The 19,419-nt window shown below is 47.3% G+C and overlaps 1 protein-coding gene across 1 annotated transcript in view; it reads right to left on the bottom strand.

The window, feature by feature from the left end:
- The window catches only part of LOC142774253 (uncharacterized), a 30,475-nt gene extending 11,532 nt beyond the window's left edge, over window positions 1–18,943 (bottom strand). Inside the window, exons 1-5 of the mRNA XM_075874642.1 lie at window positions 18,920–18,943; window positions 18,126–18,220; window positions 6,497–6,607; window positions 3,448–3,681; window positions 641–661 (exon numbers count right to left, since the gene is read on the bottom strand). Of these exons, the coding sequence (XP_075730757.1) occupies window positions 641–661; window positions 3,448–3,681; window positions 6,497–6,607; window positions 18,126–18,198 (439 nt within the window). The 5' untranslated portion in view covers window positions 18,199–18,220; window positions 18,920–18,943. The remainder of the gene's footprint in view (window positions 1–640; window positions 662–3,447; window positions 3,682–6,496; window positions 6,608–18,125; window positions 18,221–18,919) is intronic.
- Between the last annotated feature and the right edge of the window lie 476 nt (window positions 18,944–19,419).

The following is a 19,419-nucleotide window of genomic DNA, read 5'->3' on the forward strand; positions in this document are numbered from 1 at the left end:
GTTGGGTCCGTTTCCTCACACTAGAGGAAACTCTGGCGCTATAGTGTTTACTGGAGCTGCAACACACGATGCTTCAACGAGCGTGGGAATGATGTAGTGCACGAATTTGTCTAATCTTCGTTCTTTCGGCGTCGTTTAGCTCCGTGTGGCCTGAATAGGCTTTGCCGCAAGACGATAGAGACAAAAAAGAGAAAAAAAAGAATGGCAGGAGTCTTTAACCAGATGCTAGGATCCTGTATGCTACCCTGTGCTGGAATTAGGGAATACGGGGCTGAAAGAAAGTACATTCTGGTCTCACGTGGCAATAGAATTACCGCAACCAATTTCAGAACACTTTATTGATTTACTGTCGCCAAAGTATAAAAAATACTTTAAAATCCGTGACGTGAAGTCTGCTGGTTTTCGCACAAAATTTAAAAAAAAAGCGCGTTTAAAACCTTCATTGTCTCGTCTTATAGTGCGCTTGTGGTATATTAGAGTTATCAGCGTACACTTCATCAATATAAACAATGTCATTGCTTTACTTTAGAGTCTATTTAATGCTAGCAAGCGACTGCGCGCGATGTACGCATATTTATGCTTCAAAACTGGCAATACGATAGCCTAACCGAACAGTTAGCAATTTTGAGTTGTGACTTACGTGTTGGCCATGGTGCCGGTGCTACAGGAGCAAAACAAAAACAAAAGCAGTTGGTTCAGCTTCCCCTTCAACCAGCGATAAGATCACCGTACGTAACAATGATGAACTTGCTGCCTGCATTTGGCAAACTGTCGTGATCATAAGAAGCGCAAACAACATGGCTTTTGGCACCGTCCAACTCCGAAATGCCTCGTCTGATGCTAGGTAAAATCTGTGCTCTTATTCAGCCGGCATCTTGGTAGCGCTACAATCTCGCTCCGGCTCTCAGGAAAGACACGAAGAAGAACACACAAAAAACATGTAACCAATACGTGCCCGTCTGGAGTAGTACGTGTTATTTGGGCGTCTTCGTGATCAAACAGCTTGTCGCAACTAGGTCGCACGACCAGCGGTAGACGCTCATAAAGAGCTTTTATGCGGCGTAAACTAACCCAACGATTAGCCTTAAAGACTGCCATCTAGAGATAGGTCGCTCGGTAGTGAGCCGACTGCTCTGAGCATCTCAATGATTGGGTGATCGATATTTCTGCATAAGTGAGAATCTGTACATTTATAGGGGACGAGGTGCGAACAACGGAAATGTACCACAGCGCCACTGTCGCGTTAATAGAAGGGGTTCAATAGCGAACCAGGTTTATAAGAGTGTTCGCAATGGCGGCCGGTCATTTTGTCGTTCAAAGGCAAACCACAGAACTTACCAAGCTCCCGCAACGCCTCTCTCGATGGTGAGTAGTGGTAGTAGGTATACAATGCATGCTCTGATGCATGTTTTCACCGCTTTAGGGTGAGGTAATCCGCAGCGTTTACTGCAGCGTGGTTGCCATATTTGGGCTCACGGCTGTCCTACTAGCGTTTTACCGCTCGAAATTGGCGCCGTTGCCTGGTGTGGGACGCGGAGAAAAAAATGCTCCAGGGTGGGGCAGCATCAGCCCCTTCAAGTAGTAAGAACACCCTGCGGGTGCCCACATATCGAAACACAGCGATGGTAGAAGAGCACCTCTTTAGTGGCGCGTAGGGAGGCGAGGTCATGTCCGTGTTGACGACACGTCGTCTACTTTACACCGTTTGCACTTATGCCATATTTACTACAAATAAATTATTTTATACTTTTATTTCCGTGATAATCTGTTAGGTTCTTAGGCTACGGGTCTAAGTATTCGTGTGTGAATTTTCCACATTCAAGTGCAATGAAACTGTCCTTTGATTTATTGGACGATTGATTGGTTGACTGACTGACTCAACAAGCGATTCATTCATTGATTATTTGATTGATTGATTAATTGATTGATGTTGTCGAAAAGGCAGACTGAAAAGAAAAAAAACTCTTGATTGCGGGGTGTCGGTATGGCCTGAAGCCACTCCATGGGCAAACATTTTTCGACTTCTTCAAGTTTAGTCTGTCCCTGAACCTCTCTCCACTTTTCATTTAGAGTAAGCTGTTCACATGAAGTGTTTTAAGCTTCACTTGCTACTTAAAAAAACGTTAACTTCAAACCGAGAGAACCATGAACACTAAACTACTGCACTGCCTGTACGAGTAAGGTTAATAAGACCTACTCGTTTTCGCCGTTGCTATGGCTCCCATGCCGTAGCTGCCGATCGGGGATATATCAGTAGCGCTATTATAAACACCGAATCTGCAGATTCGCGGCGTAAGCTATCTGGCTGTTGCCCAGCTGTGAAATTCCCCTTCAGTTTGTTATCATGTTCAAAGGGCTTGTTCAAAGGACCTCTGTGTTTCTTTTCTGGAGGTATGACCTTATGTTGTGCTATAGCTAAAAGCAGCTGATTCTTATTGTCAGTTGGCAACATAAAGTGTTGCCAAGTGGAGTACCACATGGCGAGTAGGAAGGTAGAGCAGACCGATGATGCAGTGGTGGATGACGTAGACGTCTTTCGCGAAAACACCTTTTGGAGCATGTCAGACCTCTTATAAATTTTATTCATGAGATCCTCGTCCACAGTGGTGGTGCAGTAATTTATGCTTTCGGCTGCTGACCCGATACTCGGGGTTCAGTATCGGCAGTGGCGGTCACATTTCGGTGGAGAAGAAGTGCTAGAGATTTGTGAACTACGGGACATCCGAGCATGCTAAGCACCAGAAGGTCACTTGTGGAGTCCATCAACGAACGTCACGAAACTCTTTAGTCGAACAAAAAATAAACTACATATTCAAACTGAGACCGAACTACTGAACACCAAACTACTGCACCGCCTGCACGAGTAGGAGTATATCTAAGAGATATACTAAATGGCGCTCTACGTATTTCATTTCTCGTCTCTTTTCCGAGAGGCCGCTGTTCCATAGACATGCATACAATAAGGCGGTTGGGGGAAGGTACGCTAAATGGCGTTGGCGATGCAGCTTCTTTCCGATTGGCTGCTGCGCGGGGCTCCACCGCCGCGCCCGCTATCTCTGATTCTCCTCTATCATCGCCGCACGAGTGCGTTCGCCGGATCGTGCTGCTTGGAACATGGATGATGAGGAGCGCCTGGTGCGGAAGGCCGCTGCGGCCCGTGCTCGTCGGCAGGATCCCGAGGTGTGGGCGTACAGGCGCACGGACGGACGCATGGATGGATGCACGAACGGACGCACAGACGGACGCACGGGCATTCCACCCCACTCATCATCATTCCGTGAATACGCTGTAAATTTTTTCATCTGTCCCAGTTTCTTTTTTTTTTCTCTGAGCATTTTTTCCCTTTTTTGATATTTAGTGGAGTGATTCGCTCACGTGAAGTATCTCAAGAGCAGCTTAAGATGCTTTTAAGGGCCGCTAGCTTCAAACCAACTAAACATGGTTTACCTGGCGTTGGCGGCATTGGTGTTGACGGCAGCGTTGGCTTCGTTAGCGGTGTTGGCTTCGTTGGTGGCGTTGGCATCATTGGTGGCGTTGGTGGCGTTGGCTTCGTTGGTGGCGTTGGCTTTGTCGGCGGCGTAGGCGTTGTCGGTGGCGTAGGCGTTGTCGGTTGCGTCAGTGTAGTTGGTGCGGTTGGTGCCGTAGTTGGCAGACTCTCTGCAGTGGGCGTGGCCTTGCTGGCTGAAATAACCAAAATGAATGAAATTAGACATAGTAGGTAAGGAAATTGTTACTTTCTTATCAAAAAGCATTAGGATTTGGAGGGGGGTGCTGTCGCGGTTTCTGTAAAAGCAGACATATATTTACTTGCGAGATGGTTTGTTGCAAGCGCTGAAGAGCACCGAGTCTTAGTTTGATATGCGCGTGGCTAAATTTCAAGTCCGCACGTATTTAGCAGTTCATGTGTTCCCCGATGAAATAATATTCGGAACCGTAGGGGCTCCATTGAAGAGACAACCATGCACTTGTGCAGGTCTGTCCGTTAGAGAGATCATTAATCAAGCTATGGGGCAGGTTTGGCGACTCCACCCCATTAGAAGAATATAGTCTAACACTACCCCCCTCCTCCTCCCCAGATCGCTTCTTAAGCACGCCTATGAGAACATTAGTCGCGCCGATTTGCCAAGACTCACGTAAGAAACAGCGAACGTTGGAACCTTATCTGAAACATATACAGGTTGGTTTGCTCGTTCATGTTCTTTTTATACGTTGGTGCCGCGTGCCGCACTATTCAAGTCTTAAAGAAAGAATACTTTGCACTTAACAAAAAAGTGCTTCTTTGGAAACACACTCTGAACTCTGACTGTGTGTTAATTTGTAATTGTACATGTTCGGGTTTAACGACCCAAACCACCATATAATTCTGAGAGGGGCCGTAGTAGAGGGCTCCGAAAATTTCGACCAACTGGTGTTATTGAACGAGCTCCTAAAGCGAAGCACACGGGCCTGAATCATTTTCTTATTCGCCAAAAACGTGATCGCCGCGGACGGGATTCAGTCCCGCCACCTGCGGGGCAGCAGCCGTGTGCACCGTGGGGGGTCTGTGTTAACTTGTCAGTGCATTTTATAAAGACTATATTTTTGAGGCCTTCTGTTCCCTTATGTTCAGACTTATAGGCACGAAAATCCTTATGCGTATTCATTTCTTATGCTCGTTCATTCAGCTGTTAGCAGCTGCAATGTCATTGTCAAAATTTGGGCAATCATGGCGTTGTCAGAAAGTTGCCGCCTCAACAAATAGGTCTGTTCTTACGCAGACAATTTCATGGGTGTTGCCTAAATCTAGGACGCTAGGACGCTAGAGGCACGGGAACACAGGAGGGGCGCAGACCTTTAGAAAGCCAGTGCAAACGTTTGCAACTGCATACGCGAAAGATTAGGCAGATGTCATGCCTCGTGAGACACTCTGTCATGCAAAGCAGCTGGTAAGTGATGGTCTATGTTGATGTACTTTTTGGCTTTGAGGCAACTGTTACGAGGTGCAACGACGTTAAGGGCAGTAAGTGTGTGTGTGTATATGAGCTTCTCGTGTCTTCACTGTCTATCTTCTCTGGCTGCTCGTCATTGTTTCCAGCGATGAACCAACCAGACAAGTTCAATGTTTTTTTGCTACCATTGTTCACGTTTAGTGCACCATCGTTTCAGTTTTGAAGGCGGCGTTACTTGTTTCATACCCGCGGCCGCTTGTCTAGTGGTTATAGTGTGAGACTGCAGCCGACCCTCTGTCGCGTGTTCGAATCCAGGCCATGGCAGCTGTATTTAGATTGAGGTAAAATGCTGCAAACAGCGTACTGCATTTAGACGACGTTAAAGAATGGCAGATGGTAAATATTTCCGTTGGCGTACGACATCCCTCATATCGTGGTTCTCATACGTGAAAGCTGAGAAATTTTATTATATTATTTTGTTTTATGAAAACACTGGTAACCACATTCTGAACTACGCATTTGTATGCGTCATTTAACTATTGTCAGCACCAAATGCGAGAGTGCGTAAGCAAAAATATATTTTCTGAAGGAGGGGTTGAGGCCCGAGCCCGGTGTGCCACCTGCTGGCTACGCCAGTGCCCCAAGCGTGCGTTTTCGACAAGCCCTGCAGCTTGCCTGCTGTACGTCTCGATTAGGCCCTTGGATTGCGGCACTCGCTCTGCCGTATACATTGCTCACCCAATGAGCTGGCGTGTTTCTAACACGACGGCGTTAAGCACCTATTTTCGCAGAAATTCCGGGATCCGTGGCGTAGGCGATGGTGTATTTAGTTGTGAGCGAAAAATTTGAGGTGGGTGTAAATAAAGAGAGGAGCTGAATGGTGTTTAGACATTATCTGCGGCGCAGCTTAGGTCTTCACCTATACCCTATCTCAGAAGTTCCCTTCAGCTTTCTGAAGCCTACAGGGCCCCATAGCCAATAGAAAGACAATAGACCTTTCCACATGTGTGCACCATCAAATAGGTATAACTAGATGTTTCATTGATTATGAGTTAGCTTTCTTTGAAGCGAGGCAAATTGCTTTGCACGCAGACGATAAGAAGTGAAAGACGGAAAGGCATATGGGCATCGTTTGCTCCACCGCGATAGTCTAGCGGCTAAGATACTCCGCTACTGGTGAGCAAATAGCGGGATCGAATCGTGGCTGCGGCGGTTGCATTTTCGACCAATGCGAAAATGTTTTAGGCCCGTGTACTCAGTATTAAGTGCTCGTTAAAAAAAATACCAGATGGTCGCGATTTCCGGCGCCCGCCCATACAGCCCCGTAAAGCCCGTACATCATGTATGGACAACGTTTGAAACGCTAATGATAGTAAAAGATTGTCACCGTGGCAACCGAACGCAGCCACTTTGTGTGCTACGTAATGGTAGTATTTTGCAATGAAGTGAAGATATGGCATGTGAGCCAAGCGACGTCTCTTACGTGAGCGGCACACATACCCTTTAATAATATATATACGTAATACCATGTGGCAGGTGACTCGTTTCCAGCCGCGCAGCATACTCACTGGTCAGTGCAGGTGGTGCAGGAAACGCAGGTGGGCTACTGCCGCCGCCCCCGCTATTGCCACCAAGGGGGCCATCGTCGCCATCGCCCTCTTCAGAGTCTTCGGGACCTCCTGCCGGTCGTGCGTGTAAAAGGAGAAAGGGTATATAGTTACGCCCTCACTCCTCCACCGTGAAGCGCATCCGTTTAGGGGAATAAATTATATTCTGAAGTCATTAGTGGCGTTAATTTTCACTACGTTGAACTTTTGTGATCTGAAACTCTTACCTGCCTCCCGTCTTTTCTGTTGCGCCACTAAAGAAATGAAGTATATTTTACGCAAGGGTTTCAGTGGAGCCTTATTGCAGAATTTACCTTGCCATTTTTATTATATTGTTACGACCTCAGTAGGCGTCTGGGGGTTTATTGATACACGGTTCGAGGGACGAGCCGTATCGGCGCAGGCAGATGATGATGATCTTCTTCTTCCACACCCCTTGCTTCTTTTTCCTTCTTCGTCCGGCACATACGTGGCGTAACATTTCCCCCCTCGCAGACAAAGCGCGCCGCGCGTTTCATGCAGTGTCGCGTTGACTGAAAGGCTTCAGGCGAGCGACATGCGTGACCTCTGTCTTTCTGGAACGTCTCCCGCTAGCTGTAAGACGTGCGATGCGGTAGTCGACTGCGCTCAGGCGGTCAAGGATAACAAAAGGTCCGATGTAGTGCGCGAGCAGTTTTTGGCACAAGCCACGTTTGCGTAAAGGCTTCCACACCAACACGAGATCTCCCGGAATATATGTGGCCTGCCGGTGCTTGCTGTCATAACGAACTTTCGATCTGTCTTGCGAGGCTATTGTACGTAAACGAGCAAGACGACGAGCTTCTTCGGCGAGACAAAGAGTTTCTGCTAGGGAGATTTCTGATTGGTCCCGATCAGAGAAGGAAAATATTGTATCCAGAGTATAACGGGGGGGGCGAACATAGAGGAGGAAGAACGGGCTGTAGCCGGTGGTCTCATGTTGGGAAGTATTAAACGCGTATGTGACGAACGGCAAGACATCGTCCCAGTTCTTGTGGTTCGAAGCAACGTACATAGAAAGCATATTCACCAGTGTTCGAATTGTTCGCTCGACGAGACCATTCGTCTGCGGGTGATAAGGCGTCGAGTGTCTGAGCTCTGAGCCACACATACGGAGAAGTTGTTCGACAACGTCTGCCGTGAATTGACGTCCACGGTCACTTATGATGACGCGAGGGGGCCCATGACGCAGTATGATAGAATGGAGAAGGAAGGACGACACTTGACCAGCAGTCGCGGATGGCAGGGCAGCAGTCTCGCAGTACCGAGTAAGATGGTCAGCACATACCACAATCCATCTGTTGCCTTTCGATGAACGCGGAAAAGGGCCCACCAGGTCAATGCCAATTTGTTCGAACGGAGAACTGGGAGGCGTCACAGGTTGTAGATGTCCGGCCGGAGCTGCTGAGAGAGATTTGTGCGCCTGGCATTGCGCACAACTGGCCACGTACAACTCAACTGACTGGCGCATACGTGGCCAGTAGAAGCGTTCCTGGGTACGATGAAGAGTGCGCGTCGTTCCGAGGTGACCTGAAGTGGCGTCATCATGCATGGCGTACAAAACAGATGACCGTAGTGCCTCTGGAACTACCAGCAGGAAGCGGGAACCGGTGCCGGAGATGGATTTCTTGTACAGTAGACCATCACGGACGCAAAAGCGGCTTTCCGGAGTGGATGCTTGTGCGATCACGAATAACGGATTCAAACTCACGTCCTTCCGCTGCTCAGTTTCAAAGGTGGCCTTATCCGGGAACGCTGGTGCTACGGACGCAATCAGATGATCGAAATCGTCAGCGTCGCAAACTGTAGCATCAACTGGCATCCTTGAAAGGCAGTCTGCGTCCGCGTGTTTCCTGCCGCTCTTGTACGATACCGTGAAGTTGTACTCTTGCAGCCGGAGGGCCCAGCGTGCTAGACGGCCTGACGGATCCCGAAGGTTGATAAGCCAGCACAAAGAATGATGATCCGTAACTACTTGGAAAGGACGACCGTATAGGTATGAGCGGAATCGCTGCACAGCGAAGACGAGTGCAAGGCATTCTTGTTCGGTCACAGTGTAATTGCGTTCCGGCTTACTTAAAGTACGACTGGCATATGCGATTACGTGTTCCACTTGATTACATCGCTGTATCAGGACTGCACCTATGCCAATGCCGCTTGCGTCGGTGTGAACTTCAGTCGCCGCAGAAGGATCGAAGTGCCGCAGGATAGGCTGCGACGTGAGCAAGAACTTCAGTTGGTTGAAAGAAGTTTCACAATCAGGAGTCCATTCAAAACTAGCACCTTGGCGGAGAAGACAGGTCAGTGGAAAGGCAACTTCTGCAAAGGCGGGAATAAATCGGCGAAAGTAAGAGCAGAGGCCCAAGAAGCTCCGAAGCTCCTTCACTGAGCCAGGTGGTTTAAAAGCTCTAACAGCCGCCGTCTTATTCGGGTCGGGCCTGATGCCATCCTTGTTGACGAGATGTCCCAGCACCAGTGTTTGTCGAGCTCCGAAATGACACTTCTTTGCATTAAGAACCAAGCCAGCATTTCGAATACATTTCAAAACCAGCTCTACCCTTTCGTTATGTTCACTGAATGTACGCCCGAAGATAACAACGTCGTCAAGATAACACATACAGATGTTCCACTTCAGGCCGCGCAGAATGGTGTCCATGAATCTTTCAAATGTAGCGGGCGCGTTACATAGACCAAAAGGCATCACGTTAAATTCATATAGTCCATCCGGAGTAACGAAAGCCGTCTTTTCTTTGTCCATTGAATGCACAGGTATTTGCCAATAGCCTGAGCGTAAGTCTATGGACGAAAAGTAGGATGCTGAATGGAGGCAGTCTAGAGCGTCATCAATGCGTGGGAGAGGGTAGACATCTCTCTTTGTGACGGAGTTTAGACGGCGATAGTCCACACAGAATCTCCAGGTACCATCCTTCTTTTTGACTAGAATCACGGGAGCCGCCCAAGGACTCGATGATTCTCGAATGACACCCTTCTGCAGCATATCACGCACTTGTTCATCAATTATCTTGCGCTCAGACGGCGACACTCGGTAGGGTTTCTGGCGGATGGGCTGTGCTGTTCCCGTGTTTATCCTGTGGAGAATCCGAGACGCGGGAATCGAGGGCGCATGGTCATGGGAAAAATCGAAAATCGCCACGTATTTCGACAAAACGTCCAGAAGCATGCGGCGTTTGTCAGTAGTAAGTGACTTGTCGATCATAGGTAAAAGTTTTGAATCGGCCGTAGAAGTATTGGCTGAGGCCCCACCTGGAGCATCACTGAGGGCAGCCACTGCCATCGGTGAGTATGTTTTGAACTTGGCAAGCTTCAGTCCTCCTGGTAGAACCACCGACTCAGCTGAACAGTTTACCGCCCATAGTCCTGTGCGTCCTTGAACGAGTGACACTATGCAATGCGGCACCAATGTGTTCTTCTTAATGCAACTGAGATGAAAGGGCTCCACTAATGCGTCGAACGCACTGTCACTGTTTTCAATGCGTGAAGAGTATACAGGAACACAGACTGCAGAGAATGCCGGCACAATGCTATCTTCACTGACCCGGAGCGCACCGTGCTCCCTGTCTGAATTCTCTAATAGTTCTCCAGGGGCAGCATCACATATGTACACCTCTCCATTTCTACAATCAACAGTGGCGCCACACATTCGAAGGAAGTCAATCCCCAGGATTATGTCGTGTGTGCTCCTTGGAAGAATCGTAAACTCTGTGACAAACACTTGATCACCCAAGCACACTTCTGCGGTACAGACACCAATGGGACACAGCGAGTTACCACCAACGCCACAGAATGTTGTTGCCTTCTCCCACAAAAACATCACCTTTTGTCCTAAACGGTGTTTAAAAGCAGCACTCATAATCGAAACTGTAGCACCAGTATCCACCAAAGCCATCGTACACACACCATCAACAAAAACTTCTACCTTGTTCTTGAACATCAACACAGACGGGGGTATTTCGTTTTGCAGCAAGTCACCAGCGACCTCACCCCCATCGGCCGCACTGTTTAGTTTTCCTGATGTGGTGACGATGGGCGGCGCCGTGGCGATGGAGACCGGTGGGATCGAGGCGCAGGAGGTGGCGTCACACTTCGATCAGAGGCAGGGGAGTTGTTGCGCCAGTGTCCGTGCCAGAAGCTGCTGCCGGGTCTTGAGTCGGTGGGCCAGTGTCCTTGAAAAGGTGGGACAGCAGGTTTATCGGTCAAGCTTGTCCACTGATCATAGCGTGGTATGCGCGAACGATCGCAATACCTCGATATGTGACCAGTCAGACCACAGTTGTAGCACACAGGCGCAGGACGAGGTCGTCGCCGTTCTTCGAAGTGTTCACGTCTGCGAGCGTTCGCGTAAGCCCGAGATTCAATGAAATCAGTTGTCGGTGGGTGGTATGGGCGTACGGAACGGAAACGTTGAGGGTACTGTGATCGCTCGTAAAAAACCGGACTTGACTGCTGAATACGCCGAGGCCCTGCAACCTCCGTTGCGTTGACGGATGGATGTTCATAAACTGTAAGCTGTGGGGCAGTGGTGTCCTGCGGGAAATAGGATGGAGACGTGGCAGCTGCCCGTTCACGTGTCATTTCGCCATGTCTGAGTAACTCTTCCCGAACAATTTGGCGGATGGTTGCCGAAAGGTCACCAGTTGAGGCCGCTTCTATGCTGGCTACTGAGGTGACATTTGCCAGACGACCAAACTTAGGCGCTATTCTGCGCTGCTTCAGGGTTTCAAACGTGCGGCAGTGCCGTACAACGTCAGACACTGAAGTCAGGCTTTCCCTGCTAATAAGGAAGTTGTAAACATCTTCTGCAATTCCCTTCAGCAAATGCCCCACCTTGTCCTCTTCCGACATGCTGGAATCGACTTCCCTACACAGCCTCAAAATCTCTTCAGTATACACGGTGCAGGTCTCACCGGATAGCTGGGCCCTCTGTGCAAGACTCTGCTCGGCAAGCTTCTTTTTTGCAGCTGAGTTGCCGAAACACTTCTTGATTTCTTCAACAAAGCGTTCCCATGTTGTCAGAATATCTTCATGGTTCTCATACCAAACGAGGGCAACATCAGTGAGGTAGAAAACAACGCGTGACAGTTGGGAGGCAGCATCCCATTTGTTGCAGTTGCTTACTCGCTTGAAATGTTTGAGCCATGAGTCCACGTCGTCATTGGCCCTCCCGGAGAAGGTTCGTGGCTCTCTGTGATACGGCCAAGAACTGCTGGGGACTGGTTCCCGAGCTTCTGTTTCGTCAGGCATGATGGCCAAAGAAGGAGGCAGGCCGGCGAGGCGACGACTCCGGCGAAATCCGAGGGGTAGCGGTCCCGTCGTTGGTTCCTATACCCAGCACCTTCCACCACTCTGTTACGACCTCAGTAGGCGTCTGGGGGTTTATTGATACACGGTTCGAGGGACGAGCCGTATCGGCGCAGGCAGATGATGATGATCTTCTTCTTCCACACCCCTTGCTTCTTTTTCCTTCTTCGTCCGGCACATACGTGGCGTAACAATATCTTCAACATTTGAATGAACAGTGCTGTGGTGGGCGTATACACATAAAATTGCTTAAACTGACACATTAAAAATTAGCTCACTCTATCTGTTCGCGTCACCTGATACAAATCAAGAAATTAATCGGTTAACTGCTCAGGGTAATAACGTTCGCAAGTCTTACCGGAAATTCTCTATGCATTACGCAGATAAAAAAAGACGGTTGATAACCACAAGGTTGTAGTCGATTCAGACTTTTTTTTCTCTGTCTTCTGGAAGCTCCACAAATGCGTCTTACCTGTCTCACTCTATCCCATCGCACTGCTCTCGGTTTGCAAAGTTTGTGTCACCATCTGGGAGTGGTAGATTCAAGTAATGCATCGTGTTCACAACTATCTCCGGCAAAGCGTCGTCGCTCCGTTCGGCAAGTTTCCAAATGAAATGTAATCGTACCATTGCCTTACACTGCAAGTATATGGCTTTCGCGAAAGCGTCGCTCCTAGCATTCATCCTGGCCATGCATCTGTGCGCTTCGCTGCGAATATCTTCATATATTTTTCCGGATCTTGTGCAGCACCCTATTGTCGGGAGTTGGGTTTTTTCGTTCATCACGGGAATTGTAACTCGAACGAAAGGAGCAAGCGCCTTCATAGGAACCTCATCGAAGCTGCTTTCTCGGTGAGCTATACTCCGTTTCATACATCATGTGCAACGCTGTCAAAGCTAGCGCTCTTGTTTGTGCTGTGTACTGCCGCGACCAAAAAGTAGCGCGCCGCTTGGGGTGTACGAGAATCAATAAATGCTTCTCAGGAAACTTCTAAGCATACATATTTGTCATCAGGTTAAAAAACAAACGCCTGTGTTGTCGGATAAACAATCCAAATATGCGAGTTGGTAATTTATGTTTGTCGCTTTCGTATCAGGTTTTCGCTCTCCCCGCGACCCACGCCGCCGTTTTTTTTTTTACTTGTTGTGGCAGCTTCAAAAAAATGGCGTCCAGCTCTGCGTCCTCGACCACCTCTCCTGCGCGAATTTTTTTTAAGCTTCGCACATCAAAGCTGTCAGTAAGTAAGTTGAAGTTACTGAAAAAAAAAACAAGATTTCGAATTGAACTCGCTAAAATTATGAAAAAAATGGCACCACGTGGATTCGAACCTATGCACTTTAAAACTACGGTGAACTCTCCGGAGCGACGCGTCAGACCACTCGGCTACGAAACCATTTTTTTTCTTTATTTACACTCGGCTACGAAACCGCGCGGAGCAACACCTCGTGTTTTCTTTACGGACTACTTCCTAGCCTTCACAGCGTTGCGCCTGATGTATGAAACGGAGTATAGTGCATTTGGAGAGAGAGGGAGTGAATAGGCGAACACCCACCCACTGGAGAGAAGACACGGACACACAAGCGCTGCGTATCCGTGTGCTTCATGGGAAGTTACCTGGGGAAAGCTACCTGTGCTATCTCTTTTTCTTCATGGCTGCCTAACAATAACAAAAAATTGTTGTGCACGTTCTGCTATATGAATGTATAGTAGTCAGTCAACTATTTCCTCGGGAACAAGCGTCACTTTCCTTTACACCAAACCTTCTGACGGGGAGATCAACAGCTGTTCCATTTTTTTTTCTCACTTTTTAGGGTGATGCTCTTTGGGGGGTGGGTCGTTCCCTCCTGCGTCGATAGTACACAGTGTGTAGCTAGCCCTAGTTTATGAGTTGCTCACTAGATGGCAGTGTGTGTGTATAAGTAAAGTTGTATATGAGATCACTAGATGGCGGTAGGGTATTCTTCTGGTTGATGATTAAAGTGAGGGCCGGACAGACAGATTGACGCTTTACCCCACTCATTATCATTAACTCCGTGAATAAACTGTATTTGTTTTTTGTTTTGCTTGAGGCTTCTGCAAGTAGTGTTATGCGTCGTATTCTAACACGAACGCAGTACTTCTCCCAGATTGAGAACAATGAATGAAATGGTTTGCACACACATATAAATATGTTCTGAACATGTAAACTAATTTTATACACTGCCTTAAGGTTGACTACTCCTTCGGCTTTGCTCTCGCCTAACCACGCTTGTGGAATATTTTTAATGTGGGGGGTGATTTAGGTGGCCAGACTAGCGTGTCATCTCGCTTGCCGTCATAAAAGCAACTAATTTGTGAGAAAGCGCTACATGACCAATCAATATCAAAATAGATATAGTAAATGGGCCACTGCATCAGAACTGAAAGTTCGCTTTCGCTTCATCAACACCGATCAGGTTGCACGCTTGTAATGTAAGCGCGTGTTTGCACCATAAGGTACGCTTCACTAAAAGCATAATCGCCCTGTACAATCCAACGAAGTGATAGCAAAAGACCACTGAGGGCAATGGTGTCATCTATGAGCAGATTACGAGCACTTTGAATGCACTTTTCCTCCTCCATTGGTAGATGGAGAGTGTTATCAATGTTTCATGGGAAGATTCGAAGTACCTCCACCGCAATGTACACTCCAGGAAGAAACTTCTGCTCTGCGAAAAGCGATGGATTTTGCCAGAAGTCGCAGGCACCAAGCGATCAGAAGCGGTTTAAACTGCGGGTGCGCCGATGGACGCCGTTCACGTCGGTCGCGCCTCGCTTCGGACTCTACAGCGCTCACACTTTGCTAGCATATAGCCTCAAAGCACCCAGTGGGTCTACTTATCCATGAACAGAGACGCGCATCGTGTTCAATTCTGACCCTGTCATTTGTTCCACCGGGAGCGCTTGTGTACCGTTGGTAGATTTTCTTCGGTTGCCCTCCGCTAGAGCAGAGTAGGAATCTGCCAATACAGGACACCATTAGATGTCACGCAGCAGATCTATGGAAGAGGAAAGTGGAGGCGAAGCGCAAGCGAATGCGACACAACCTTCAGGCTCAGAAGACTCCTACGCAAGCCGAGTGGCTATCGGCAGGTTAACCTGCAGCTTTGATTCCAAGGAACGCAAGCCGAGTGCCAATAAAGACAGGCGAATCCATCTCGGCTGAGATGTCTCAACAGTTTCAAAGTTGTCGAGCCAACAAAGGCGATTTTGAATGCGAAACATTTCTTAGCAAACTTCAGCGACTTTGAGCGTATCTATCTATCTATCTATCTATCTATCTATCTATCTATCTATCTATCTATCTATCTATCTATCTATCTATCTATCTATCTATCTATCTATCTATCTATCTATCTATCTATCTATCTATCTATCTATCTATCTATCTATCTATCTATCTATCTATATTCATAGCCGTCTACGACTTGTCGCTCTCCTGGTCGCTTCGATTATGGTATCGATACCAAACTGGGTATGGCAAAACATGACTGTATGTAGAACATATTTGACTAGTCATAACATGAAAATCAGCGACTTTGAGCGTATCTATCTATCTATCTATCTATCTATCTATCTATCTATCTATCTATCTATCTATCTATCTATCTATCTATCTATCTATCTATCTATCTATCTATCTATCTATCTATCTATCTATCTATCTATCTACATAGCCGTCTACGACTTGTCGCTCTCCTGGTCGCTTCGATTATGGTATCGATACCAAACTGGGTATGGCAAAACATGACTGTATGTAGAACATATTTGACTAGTCATAACATGAAAATCATGACATGTATGTCATGAATGTCATGATTTACATTTAATGGTGCTGCAGCTCTTGCGGTGGTTTCGTTCACATGGCATGTTTCAAAACTGGCGTGGTATCGCATGATTGCAAGGCGAACACAAGCGACAGACCCTAACATGAAAATCATGACATGCGTGTCATGTCACAACATGACTACATGCCACGCTCATGATGCGCTCGCGACCATTTCGCTAGCTTCACATATGACAAATTTGGTATTACGTGACGCCAATGAATGACGAAGGTACGTGACTGGTGTAAACATGATAATCATGAGATGCGTGTCATGTGAGAATATGACTACATGCCACAGTCAAGGAGCCAATGCATTTTTACGTGACGTGGTGCGCGTGCTCGCCGGAGTTATTTAGTCGCATCACGCCGGCGTTGCCACGCCAGCCACCAGTCATGCCGTATACAGTCACAGGCGCGCACCGTGCTGCGTTGCTTTGACGCATGCGCGTTTCAGCGCATCCGACATCCCTCCGTCCCGAAAAGAGGGAGACGCAGGGTTGTCTGGGTAATGTATCGGCGCGAAATGCAGCATGTCGCATTTCGTGTCGGTTGCCGTCGGGCCACGCTGACGGACGCTGGTCACTTCTCTCGTCAAACTCATGGTGCAAGAAAAATAATTTAGGTGTGGACTCTCCGCCCGTCGGAGCCTCCACATAATGTTCACCTCTTTCCTCCTCTCGGCCGCTACGTCGCAGTGCCTCCCACGCAACCGCGGCCGGCGCATGTCCTATAGAAGACGAGCTGCGTGCATAGCGTTCGTAAGGGCGCACGTGAGAAGTATAACCCTTTTTTTTTCCTAACGCCGTGCTCCCGATTCCGGCGTTCGCCGCACGTCACGTTTTTCGGTCGCGAGTACGTTTACGAGAAACGTGGTGGCTAGCGTGCACGGTTAAAAAAAAAACTGGAATGGGGTGAAAAACAACAACGAAAAAAAAAGGCACGTTCACCTCGTCGCAATAGGTTTCTTAAGCCCCCATGTCGCAGCGCCCCCCACGAAACTGCGGCCGGCTCATGTATTAAAGGCGGACATTATCTGGAAGCGCTCTCCTTCCCGGCGGGCGGAGAGTGTCCAGACCTAAATTATTTTTCTTACACCACGGTCAGACTATAGAGTGCTCGCGTTTTGCTAACGCATGCGTCGCTGTGCCCAGCGTGCGCACGTTTCAACGCTACGTTGGAGTCTATTGGGCCCTTCATGAGGCGCTCACGGCCGTTTTGCTAGCTCGGCATTATACCAAATTTGGTGTTGCGTGACGTCAATGAATGAAGAAATATATGACTGGGGCAAACATGATTGTCCTGACACGCCTGTCATGCAAGAACATGACAACATATCACGCTCATAGCGTGCTCGCGGCCGTTTCGCTAGCTCCACATATACTAAATTTGGTGTCACGTGACGTGAATAGGTGACGAAGGTAAACGACACATCCAAACATAATAAACATCACGCGGAAGTCATGTACGGCATCATTCGCCTCCACCTCGTAACGTTGCGCTGATTTTAAAGTGACATATTAACATTTTTCACTCGTGTTTCACATATCCTTGATTCCCACAGTGCGTGGGATTTGCCAATTTGTTTTTCTTTTCTCGTTTATACAGTCGTTCCGCTTTATGTAGTGATTACCATGTGTTCAAAGTTAAGATTCATAGTTTTCCTAATGTTCAACCCTAGGAGTAACATGAGAACCACCATTATGTATCAATGTGGACAAAAAGTGATACCAAAATTATCACCGCCAGTCACTTAATTAAAAAGATTTCTGAAATAACTTTTTATGACACCAGCATACAGATATGTTTTTTTAAACGTGGAGGCAGTTGCTTTATACAGATTTGTACACATTTCCTTTGGAACAATTCCTCTGTATGTTTCTACTCCGAGATATCATGCTTCAAAGTTTATTCGCGTTTTCCATGAATACACATGCAAGGTGAGCAAGATCGGCGCAATGTTCCTCCCCAATGCGACGAACAGCCAGAGCTTGCTATCGCCAATAGGTAGTAGAAGCGTAACCATTATCATATTTTCCTGTGCCTTTGACCCGTAGTCGGACCAAACGACGCACGCAACTGCATGCCTCCAACATTTCAATACAAAAATGTCCACTTGTTACTACCTCTTGAAAGGTGACTAATAAATGTTGATCAGACCACCAACAGCATAGTCAGTGTCTCACTTCGTGTCACGCTAGATACATAATGTATCTGCGAAAGTGGTTCCAATGTTCTTCCCAGTAATGAATTTAGAAAAAAAAACATGAAGCTTTGAACACTCGGTATAACTTTAGCGTGTATACACGCTTCACACCTGAATGTTTTTTTGATATCGTGTCAATGAATAGTTGTCATACTTTGCCTAACGGAAAGCTCATGTCACGATACGCTATTGGAAGTCTCACCTGCCTTCGAAGAGGCTGCCAAGTAGGCGATCACACCGACGATACCGACCACGACAAGCAGAACGATGACCATGAGGGCCGTCTTGCTCGAACCACTGTCGTTTTTTGGTGGAAAATGCAATGTCCTTTCATGAGATTGTGAAATGACACCATAAACACTGTATGACTCACGAAAAGGGCTGATGTTAGGGAGAATATTGACTTGGAAGAGGCGAAAAATCCTTGAAAACTTCTTGAAAAGGGGGCGGGGGAGGTGGAGCTTTGTCGGAGCCATAGTTTCGAGAAGTGATTCATGTTGTCTTCAAGGAGATTAATCTCTCGAATACAAGTCTTAAGGAGTTTGCTCCCGTTACATGTATAGTAGCGTACAAGTTTTCTTACCAATGAAACCAATGCTGTACAGCCAAATCTCGTGTATCCCACGCCAAAGATTGTAGTTCCACGATTGCGTCCATATTTACAACGTAAAATATAAAAACTACACCTTTAATCTCTACACGGAGCGTTTTGCACTAAATGACTATACTCATGAATTACGTGTCGTGTATTTTTGTCACATGATGTTTTGATTGAACGTAACGTTATTTTCGAGGTTTTGCTTACTCTAATGTTTTTGGCTAATGTCACTGTGATTTAGTGTATGATTCGACAGTCCTAGCTTTTCTGCCCGCCTAGGTATAGTTTCACGCTACGGAAAGTGAAACAAGCATTCTCACCACAGTGCTTCCTGCATAGATTTTTTTTAAGGAAAGAATGCGAAAAACGTTCAGCAGCGCGTTTATTGCCAGACTTACCCGCCGTCAGAAGCAGCACCTGTAACTGTGAACCATGTCTATTAAAAACGAACCAAAGTAATTTCAAGTGCTTTTTGTGAAAACTTGGTTTTCTTTTTTTTTGGAACATAGAACGGTTTATGATAAGGCATAGTACGCCTAGACCCGTACACATTGGTGTTCCTCCTTAGGGAGTTGGGGAGAGGAAAATTAGAGTTACTGTATATGATAGCTTTAGGGAAAGGCTCGTCGCGGCAGCGCCTTCTCTATTCGGTCCCTGTAAGGGACAAAACTAGCGCCCCATTTTATGTGAGCAGGGGGAGGCAGCGGCGATTTTTTCTCCCGCCTGCGGCATGTGCACGCCTTTGGGCGTACATCCGCAAACAAAATGGCACAGGCCTGCGCTATGCGGCAATAAAAAAAAATGGAGGACGTGCTTGATGTGGTGAAACCAAGCTGCATAGCACCTAGGAAATTATATTATTATTATTATTATTATTATTATTATTATTATTATTATT

This window comes from Rhipicephalus microplus, chromosome 10 (genome assembly GCF_043290135.1).
Source record: "Rhipicephalus microplus isolate Deutch F79 chromosome 10, USDA_Rmic, whole genome shotgun sequence".
NCBI lineage: Eukaryota > Metazoa > Arthropoda > Arachnida > Ixodida > Ixodidae > Rhipicephalus > Rhipicephalus microplus.